At 34.5% G+C, this 10520-nt stretch overlaps 2 protein-coding genes across 2 annotated transcripts; one reads left to right on the top strand and one right to left on the bottom strand.

Moving 5' to 3' along the window:
• Window positions 1–723: 723 nt before the first annotated feature.
• Window positions 724–2154, top strand: LOC131038115 (zeatin O-xylosyltransferase-like). Its single transcript, XM_057970431.2, has one exon. It carries the CDS (start codon window positions 724–726, stop codon window positions 2152–2154), a length of 1431 nt encoding a protein of 476 aa, XP_057826414.2.
• Window positions 2155–7072: 4918 nt separating this feature from the next.
• Window positions 7073–7937, bottom strand: LOC131038116 (two-component response regulator ORR41-like). Its single transcript, XM_057970432.2, has 4 exons — window positions 7842–7937; window positions 7584–7730; window positions 7311–7430; window positions 7073–7144 (listed from the first exon to the last, which is right to left on the bottom strand). Exons 1-4 carry the CDS (start codon window positions 7935–7937, stop codon window positions 7073–7075), a joined length of 435 nt encoding a protein of 144 aa, XP_057826415.2.
• Between the last annotated feature and the right edge of the window lie 2583 nt (window positions 7938–10520).

The raw sequence follows: 10520 nt of genomic DNA, 5'->3' as shown, positions 1-10520 counted from the left end.
CTTATTTCTATTGTTCTAGTTTTTGTGTTCTTATTTCTATTGTTCTAGTTTCTTTAATGTCTTTTTAATGGCTTTAAATTAAGTTTAAGACCTTCAATTATTCTTTTGTATAAGTTAACATTTACTTATAACTGAAAATAGAAATAAATACAAAATAGTCACATAATAACTATTATTCTTGTTAACAATTAGAAATTTGTTTTGAAAATCATGAACCAAAAAACGCAATCATTAGATTAATTATAGACTGTTGTAAATTCTCAAATGAATAAACATGTAAAAAATTAATAAATGTTAAAATAATTATCATATATGAAACAATGTTTAAGTATTAAAAAATCTAAAATAAAATAAATATTAACAATAATATTTTAAGAATTATAATGATTGAAATGACAAAGCTGATAAGGTACAGTGAAATCACAAAAATGACAAATACAAAGGTAAAATGCATGCTTCGTCATCTTTGTCATGCCAACATCCTTAAAATTTCATATGTAAATGATTTTCATAATCAAGATTCCTCTGGCATTCACATTCACATGGTGTCGTTTTATTTTACTGTGTTTGTAGGTAGTGCTTGTCTGGAAGAAAACCTAAAACTTGGAAAGCTTGGTAGTACTGACGTGTGACAGTACCGCCCTAATCTTTTTCGACTCTGAAACTGATATAGTTCAGTGGAAGATGGGACCGTTTAATCAAATGCAAATGAATGGGTGTCCAATGGATTCAGATGAAAGTGGTGCAGAAATCCATGTTGTGATGGTGCCTCTCCTCGCACAGAGTCACATGAATCAGTTCCTGCATTTCTCCACAGCCATAGCCGGACGAGGACTAAGCGTATCGTTCGTAGCCACCTACACCCATATTCAACAGGTCCGCCACCGTTTTCAAGGTTGCGACCTTCAAAAGTTCAACATTCATTTTGAGGAACTGCCCATGCCAGAACTACCAGATGGAGAGCCTAACGCTGAAAGCACACATATGTTTCCCTCCCATCTCACTTCTCTATATAATTGCGGAGACCTCCTACGCCCTCAAATGGACAGCTTTCTATCCAAAATCTGTTCCTCCAATACCAAGAAAGTCGTGATGGTGTACGATACGCAGATGGGGTGGGTTCAGCCATTGGCTGACAAGTATGAAATTCCAGCCTATAAATTCGTAGCTGTGGGCATTTATTCCGCGCTCTGGTTTACCCATAAACTGACGGGCACTGAATTCGCAGGGTTGAGGTTCTCTAGTCTTAAAGTACCGGTATTGCGGACCATGACTGAACAACATTTGAGGTTCGTGGCCAGCATGGAATCGTTCCTCGGGCCTGCTAAAGGAACAATCTTAAGCACCTTCCGAGAGATTGAAGCTCCATTCATTGACTTGGCCCAGGAGAGGAAAGCTTTTGGCGACAAGCCTGTGTGGACAGTGGGTCCTCTCCTTCCCCACCAATTGTTGAGCGAGGAGCCAGCTGCTACATTGAGGACGGATTGTGAGTGCATGAGATGGTTAGACAGCCATTCTCCGGCTTCCGTTCTGTACGTCTCTTTTGGCAGCGCTTGTTCTTTGCCCGCAGCACAAATCCGCGAGATTGCTTTGGGATTGGAGCGCAGTGGACAGCATTTCCTGTGGGCACTCAGGGCCTCCGACACGTCCCGTTTTTCCTCGGAAGCAGATTCGAATGGGATATGTGAGTTTCTGCCGGAAGGGTACGAGAGCCGAATACGAGGCCGTGGGTTTATTGTGACCAAGTGGGCGCCTCAGCTTGAGATAGTGTTCCACAAGTCCACGGGAGGATTTTTAACACATTGTGGGTGGGGTTCGACGGTGGAGAGCATCTGCGCAGGAGTGCCCATCGTCGCCTGGCCTCTTCATTCCGATAATTTCACCAACGCTAAGCTTTTGACTTGCGAGTTGAAAACAGGTGTGGAAGTGAAGGAATGGAGTAATACAGAGGAGTACGAGATGGTGAGTGCGGAGGAGGTCCAAGTGGCCGTGAAACGATTGATGGTAAGTGAGGAGGGAATGCAAATGCGAAAGAGGGCGCAGGATTTGAGAGCTCAAACCCGAATGGCAATCGCGGATGGAGGCTCTTTGTCCAACCAACTCGATTCCCTTCTCGACCACTTCTCCCAACAAAGCAGGGGGTCCATTGGTTAGCAGTGAAGATATGACTGATATGTAGGAGATGAGCCAGTAGATTGATGCTGAGTCAGAGATCGAATCTCTGTTTTAGTTTTTTTTAGTTTTTAGTTTTTCCTAAATAAAACGGCAGTTTGGGAACTGCTAGGTAAAACAATGCTTTTTAGTTTTAAAACAGTCCTCGATACTGTTTTTAAGTTTTTAAGCTTTGATTTATTGCTTCTATTCTGATCGATAATAATGATCAGCAGCCTATAAATAAAGACTATGTAGTTATGATTTTCAAGTTTTTCAATATTGATATATCCTTCAGTTCTGAGAATTCTGATTATTCTGTTAAGCTATGAACATATTTTGTTTTTAATTATCTTTTAGCTTGTATTAAATTTTCATAATCTTTCATTTGGTATTAGAGCAGGTTGCAAGAGTTTTGATTGTGGAGGTTGCAGGTTAAACAATAGTTATCTTCAAATGGCTAATGGAAAAGATTTAGCATTTCAGCTTCTGTTATTTACAGGAGAAAACTATGATTACTGGAGCATCAAAATGAAGACCCTACTTTTATCTCAAGATCTCTTGGAAACTAGTGGAAGGTGGATACACAGAACCTGCTTACCAAAATACATTAAATACATCGACACCACAACAGTGTTCCTCTTTCTCTCCCCACAAGTTCAAGTGGAAGTTCAAGCTCCAGTTCCAGTCCTCCAAGCTCACCTAGTTCTTCAAGAAGCACAAACTCGGGTGAAGATTCACCTCCACCATCACCTCCAAGAAAGGTACAAAGTTTGGTTGATATTTATCAGAGGAGTGCCAATATAAATCCAGTTGTTAATTTTGCTTTGTTTAGTACAATTAAAGTTGAACCCTCTATATATGAAGAAGCAGTGAAAGAACCCGTATGGGTTAATGCTATGAATGATGAGACGAATTCCATTCATAAGAATAATACTTGGGAATTAGTTCCACTTCCCAAAAGTAAACAGATGATTGGTATGAAATGGATATTCAAAGTGAAATATCATGCAGATGGTTCAGTAGAATGACATTAGGCAAGACTAGTTGCCAAGGGGTTTGCACAAACTCCTAGAGTGGATTATGTAGAAACTTTTGCTCCTATGGCTAGACTTGATACAGTCAAGATTATATTGGTTGTTGTAGCACAATACAGGTGGCCAATATTTTAGATGGATGTGAAATCAACATTCCTTAATGGTTACATAGATGAGGAAGTTTATGTAGAACAACCTATGGGTTATGAAGTTCCAAAAAAAAAAAACACTTAGTCTAAAAGTTGAAGAAAACCTTTTATGGGTTGAAGCAAGCTCCTTGTGCCTGGTATGCTAGAATTGATAGTTATTTCATGAAAAAAGGATTCAACAGAAGCCACTCAGATCCTACCTTGTATGTCCAACGTATTGGTAATGATATTCTCATATTTTTCCTTTATGTTGATGATCTTATTTATATAAGTAATAGCAAAACTGTGAAGGAAAAGTTTCAAGCAGAGATGAAACAAGAATTTGAAATGTTAGATCTAGGACTCATGCACTATTTTCTTGGTGTGGAAGTACAACAAACATTAGAAGGTATATTTGTTTCCCAAACCAAGTATGTGGCTTATTTATTGAAGAAATTTAACATGGTGGCATGCAAAGCACTTGCAACCTCCATAGCACTTGGTGAAAAATTGACTAAGGATGATGCTAGTCCCAAGGTTGATGCTACTCGGTATAGGAGTTTGGTTGGCAGTCTCATGTACCTCACAACTAGTAGACTTGATATTATGCATGTTGTGAGCCTCATCTCTTGGTTCATGCAGGATCCACATGAGTCACATTGGCGGGTTGCTAAGAGAATTATGAGGTATGTGAGTGGTACACAAATTTTTGGGATTCAATATTCTCCCACTAACAAGTTTGAACTAGTTGGTTACATAGATTTAGATTGGGCCGGTTCAGTGGATGATAGGAAATCTACATCTGGTTATGTTTTTTCATTTGGCTTTGGAGTTGTATCTTGAAGTAGTAAGAAATAGGCAACAATGTCTCTTTCTTCAGTAGAAGCGGAATACATGGCAATCTGGATTAGAAGGATATTGACAGATCTACATTTGGTTGCAGAGCATCCAACCACCATCTATTGTGATAACAACAACGCTATTGCCATGACAAAAATTCTTGTGTTTCATGCTAGAATGAAGCACACAGAGATCCGCCATCATTAAATCCATGACTTAGTTCAAGATGGACAAGTGGAGTTGCAATTTTGTCCTTCATATGTTTACCAAAGCTCTTCACATAGCCACCTTTATTACTTTTTGAAATCAGCTAGACCTCGCCTCCATTGATCATTCAAAGGGAGATTTAAGATATGACTGATATGTAGGAGATGAAAAAGTAGATTGATGCTGAGTCATAGATCGAATCTCTATTTTTTTTTTTTAGTTTTTAGTTTTTTCTAAATAAAATGACAGTTTGGGAGCTACTATGTAAAACAATGTTTTTTAGTTTTAAAACAATCTTTGATACTGTTTTTTTAGTTTTTAAGATTTGATTTATTTCTTTTATTCTGATCGATAATAATGATTAGCAGTCTATAAATAAAGACTATGTAATTCTGATTTTCAAGTTTTTCAATATTGATATATCCTTCAGTTTTAAGAATTCTGATTATTCTGTTCAGCTATGAACATATTTTGTTTTTAATTATCTTTTAGCTTTTATTAAATTTTCATAATCTTTCAAGTTGAACAAATTCCATTAATCACTTAGCACTCTTGCTCAATTCCTCAATTGTGGTTATGAGTGTGACTATATTTAGGGCAATTTTATCTCTAGGTATCCACCACTATTTTATATAAGATCTAATATTACTTCTTCAAAGGAAATCATAGTTGTCTATAAGATCTTCTTTGCTATAAGAAATAAGGGTTTGTACATATCGAAAAGAAATCATGGTTGTCTATACGATCTTAATTATCATAAGAAATAAAATATGATCTTATAATAATTATTATAAGAAATAAAGATGTGTAGCTATAATTATCAAAGAGATGATTTAGTTGGAAGAGTCTACATTCTTTAAGAGCTATTTACACAACTCTTTTAACTCAATTTTTACCTATGTTCCTTTCTTCAGCCTCCACTCTAAAGATGGAATCAAATTTTTTGGTGAATTATGATTAAACACAACTTTCCTCTGACTAATTCAATTCCCTTCTTCATTACTTCTACCAACCATGCAAAAGGTCCATTGGTTAGCAGTCCCAATTCCATGCCATCACATAGGGATTCTTCATGTTTTGAGTATCCTAGTTGATATTGCAACCTAGAAAGCTTTTTGTATTCTCAACAATGTGTCTTGGTTACACAATTGCATAAATAGACGGTTATATTATCTCCAACATTCAGATATTAATGTTGCCTTATCTATCTATTGTGCTGACATGAATTTGTAGAGACAATATATCATCAATATATACTTCAAGCATGATTGCAAAAAAGATATAAACAATTTGATAAACATTCTATAACAACAATTACACCTTATTTCTCTAAGGTTAAAAATAGAGACTATCAATGGTTATAATATTATACGAATCCTGAAATCATTACATTCCATTAAGATGACACCTTTTCGAGGCATCCTATTAATCACTTCATGTATTTGTCTAAGCTTTCACACTTTGCATGTAATCGTGATAGAGATAAACCAAAACCAATCTTGTGGGTGCTGACCCAATATCTATTCACAATAAACAGAAAAAAATTAAAAACTTTGAAATTCTCCCGCCATTGGATTCTTGAACTCAATACAGGAGTTTGCAGCCCTAATTACTGCTGTAGAATTTGGTTCTAAGCCTGCAAAAATGGCATCCATTTCATTCGATTTTGTTCTGTAATATATCGCACCTTTCTCTCGAATGCATTATGCCAATGCATTTGCTAAACTGACTACAATTTCTATATAAATAAGTAAAGTTAATCCAAAGAACTTTGAATCTATTTATAAGCAAGAGAAATTCAAAAAGTTTGCCATGCATTCCTTCCAATCCCAAATATGCAACAATCGTTAACTTCTTTTGTCTGTTTCCATTTTCATCGCTCTCATAGGTCTAGGAGGAGCATAATACCAAAAAAATATATTTTAATATTAAATTTCAAATTATTTCTTTTTTATTTGAAAAAATATAATTTAACTGTTCCATAACTATCTGAACAGAAAATTATAGAATTTACAAAGGTGTTAACCCTGAAGATTAACATGTTACCACAAACATCCATCAATCCAGAATGATTATCCATTCTTTGATCAGATCCAACATTTAACATTTTTAAATGGTATTTGGACTAACATAGGCAATGGGTATTTAATTTAACATTAGTTTTAAAATTGTCTACCAGTTTGTTTATAAATTGCTTGTTTAAGGGAGCTTTACAATTCTCCCAACATAAACTTATTACAGAATGCTATTTAAAGCAAATAAAATCCCTTCATAGTAAATGATGATTGAGAAGACAAACAATTATGTGAACTAGTAAATTTGTATTATGGTATACAGGACTCATCATTTTTTGCACTGTATTTTAGAGAATACAAAAATGGTGCATGCAAAACATGAGAGGGAAACAAGAAATATATTGGAACATAGGCATTCCCTAGAAGATATCTTTTTACTTTTTTTTAGAGTATTTACCTCCTGTCCAATATATATACAACAATATGACGACTTTATTTAGCCAATGCAATACACTGCTTAAAATATGTCTCAGAAGCTTGGAAAAAAATCGGCAAGGTAAAGAAATTGCTCCACTAGAGAAATGAAATTTCTGATTCCCTTGCCACATGCTTATGCTTATGTATAAAGAAGGAAAATCCGTGTTATAGTAGAATGAAACTGTGTTGTTTTTCATTGTACTCAGTGTACTTTAATTTATTTTTCAGTAAATGAACTTTGAAGCCCATACCAAATTAGCAACTGGACAAGTTTGTCCCTAGAAAGAGGCTGTGAAAGAACAAGCAAAATTAGAAATCAGAGTGATTATGAAATATCAGAAATAATCAAGTCAAAAAGATATTTGGTAGAATGAAAAACAGTATGATACATTGCTAGTAATGGCATAAGCTATGTTACTAAAAACAAGAGAGAAGTATGAAAAAAACATATGTACCTTAGTTTGAAAGTCGTCTGCACCAGCTTCAAAGAAAAGGTCCTTATCGGATTGTAGACTATTTGCACTCAGTGCAACAATGGGCGTCTTAACTCCCATTGTTCTTAGTTGTCTTGTTGCCTGGTATGAGATACACAAGTTTCAGTTACAAAATATGATTCAATCATAGCCCAAGGAAAGAATGTTTCCATCAGCCAATGATTAATTGACAAACTTTGGCCAATAAAATGGGAGGAATGAAGTCTTCGTATCAATGAAACGAAATTTATTCACCTCATGTCCATCTATTATGGGCATTTCCTTGTCCATCAATACAAGATCATATGTCCTTCCTTGTTTGATGAAATCCACTGCTATCTTTCCATTTTCTGCTTCTTCGCAATGAAGATTAAGACTTTCAAGAACCTTCCGCAAAATTATCTGCCATTGACAAGAAAATCACAAGCATAATTCGCATGAGTAGTGATAGACATATAAAAGCTTTGGAGAAGCCAAGTGAAAAAAGTTGGAATAATGCAATATTTAACATACTCGATTGATTTTTGTGTCGTCTACCAGCAAAACTCGTCTCTGGAAGTCGCAGTTCTGGGATGATAAGGAATCCAAATGTATGAAGTTGTTCGACATATTTATATAGTCCTCACTAAAGCATGTCTTCGTGATCCTGCAAAACACTCCATCTAACGTAACGCCCACAAACACAATTGCTGCTACTACTACTACCTATTCCCACACAATCCATTCCGACCTTTCTTCCCGCACACAAAATTTGCTCTCCCCAATCTCCTTCTCTAGAGCACCCCAAAACACAACTCAACAATCTTATCCGAGATTAAATCTTGACTCTCCATTTTACTCACCTCAAATCTATAAATCCAGGTTATCATGATTTGTTTTCATCAATGAGAAACATTTCTAGGTATATACTGTAATATTGAGGAGTTTCCAAGAGTAACCCAATACATCATGATAACAATAACACACATTCTCTCAAAGTAATTAAAAGCAATCGTAAAAAATATAACATATCTATAAATCTGCATCATTTTATTTACGTTTCATTTATATTCTAATCCAAAATAGAAATCACATGATACACATTAAGAAGAAAAAAAAGATGGTATCAATAACTTTCTATCTCAATGATATTATAATTCAAATGGATCACACCACTTTAATAATGCAACAAGGTTTCAATACCATCTCATAAATGAAAAACTACTCATCTTAATTTTTTCCTAATTTAATATAAAATACTTAATTTCTAACAACAATAAACCTATGATACAAACTAATGTCTAAATAGATTTACAAAACTTATAAAAGACACTAAATAAATTTGGTTTTAATCCCATCTTCTCCAATCCCTTGTAACTTGCTTGGGAGTCTGAATTGCCCACACTATTAAATCATATATATTCTTCACCGACTTAAAATTTATTATGAAATCTTTTTAAAGCAGACATTGCATTATTTCCACTAATTCGACAAATCATAGCAAAAAAAAATAAAATAGTAACCCCCAATTTAGTCACTCTAAGAAACTCAACGTGCAAAAAAAACAATCACGCTCCTTCACAATAATTATATTTCAGCGTAGAAATAAAAACTGAATCAGGTTTTTCGATGTCTTTTCATAGTCTGAGCTTCTTTTAGTTATATTTGTAGATGCCCGTAGTTTTGGTATTCATTTTTTCTTTAGCATTAGTTTTTACTAACACAAAATGTTCTATTTTCTTTGGAGAGTAGTTGTTAAAATTGGTGGTTGGTGGATGTTTTTGAGGAATTGGAAAATGCAGACAGATTGGTGTTTAAGATGGTTTCTCATCTTGCTGCCATTTCTTTGGTTGTTGCTTTGGATTACCTTATGGCTCGATCTTATTCTACTTCCTTGGGGTCTTCAACATCCCTCCCTTCTCCTTATCTAGATTGTCATATGCACCATTTTTGTTTTGGCAGGTTCACTTATCATAGGTTATTTTTTGGTTGTGAGTTTCATTCTAATAAGAGGATTGGAAACATGTGCTTCTTAGATAGGATGGTTCCAGTTTTGATTGATCTTGGTTAAAGACACTTGTTCTATTTTGATAAGTTCTCTTCTATATGCCGGTTAAGGCAGCTTCCTTTATATCTAATGCGGATGGTTATGTGGCTGGGAGGGTTTTCTTGGGGAGCATATGGGCTTTTGTAATGGGTAGATAAGCTTATGTTTTCTTGATCAATACTGAAAGGTTTTCTTACTGGTTCTTTCCCTTCAGTACTCTTTGAACCAGAAACATGTAAAAAACAAAATTATTAATATAATTTCAGTGATTTCATCTCTTTCATAAAAACAAAAAACAAAAAAAAAACCTGAACCAGATTCAATTAAATTTTAAAAACTATTTATGATTTCTTAACCGGGTAATTTAAGGATCTAAAAACAAGATTGCTGACAGAAATGCATACCTTGTACAGGTCCTTGGCTTCTGCTAATGAAGAAGCGATGCCAAGAAAAATTAAAAAGCCTTCGACATACTAAAAACCTGGGTATCTACTGTAGTCGCTACTGGGTTTCTTTGTTTTAACATGAATGAGGATTATATAGCCATGACACAGTCTACCTAATTCCGAATCACGCTCAAAACCTCACCACGGTAAATAATTACGTCAACGCGGCATATCGTGAAAGAATATGATGAAATCTATAAAAACCCAACGTTCTCTCTATTTTGGGAAAAAAAATTGACAAATTTGCCGGTACTTTCTATGTCCATCACCTATTAAACGTAATAAGCCTCCAGACATACGGATAATTTTGATGGTCTGTGATTAAGTTGCAACTGTAAACATGTTTTGTATTTATGAATCTTAATTGTGTTTTTAACATGTTTCTATTCTTCAATTTATCTTATTAGACTCAATGACTTCTATATATTTCTTAAATATTTAGGAATTTGATAATATATTAAAATATTTCTTAAGGTTTTTAGTTAGTTATTGGGAATTTTTTTAGATCAAATCATAGAGATTGAAAAATTATTGAAAACAACAATCTATAATCATGTAGATGCTCCTAGAATGATTGTACAGAATTAGTTTCCTTTTTGAACAATAATTGAATTGTATATTGTGAACATTATATCAATATAACTTCGAGATCATTACATGATTAGGAGATGATCAAACTAAATGCATTGAATGACTTTAAATATAAGACCTCAACAATAG

The sequence above is a fragment of the Cryptomeria japonica genome, chromosome 11 (assembly GCF_030272615.1).
Source record: "Cryptomeria japonica chromosome 11, Sugi_1.0, whole genome shotgun sequence".
In the NCBI taxonomy this organism is placed as follows: domain Eukaryota; kingdom Viridiplantae; phylum Streptophyta; class Pinopsida; order Cupressales; family Cupressaceae; genus Cryptomeria; species Cryptomeria japonica.
Note: the sequence above shows the minus strand (reverse complement) of the source record. Positions and strands in the feature narration are given on the sequence as shown.

Bases quoted from the DNA above. Each gene is read 5' to 3' on its own strand.
- LOC131038115 (XM_057970431.2), top strand. From the start codon at position 724: ATGGATTCAGATGAAAGTGGTGCAGAAATCCATGTTGTGATGGTGCCT.
- LOC131038116 (XM_057970432.2), bottom strand. From the start codon at position 7,937: ATGTCGAACAACTTCATACATTTGGATTCCTTATCATCCCAGAACTGC. The intron at 7,731-7,841 runs GTATGTTAAATA...TGTCAATGGCAG, and splicing joins ACGACACAAAAATCAATCGA to ATAATTTTGCGGAAGGTTCT. The intron at 7,145-7,310 runs GTACATATGTTT...GTTCTTTCACAG, and splicing joins CAGACGACTTTCAAACTAAG to CCTCTTTCTAGGGACAAACT.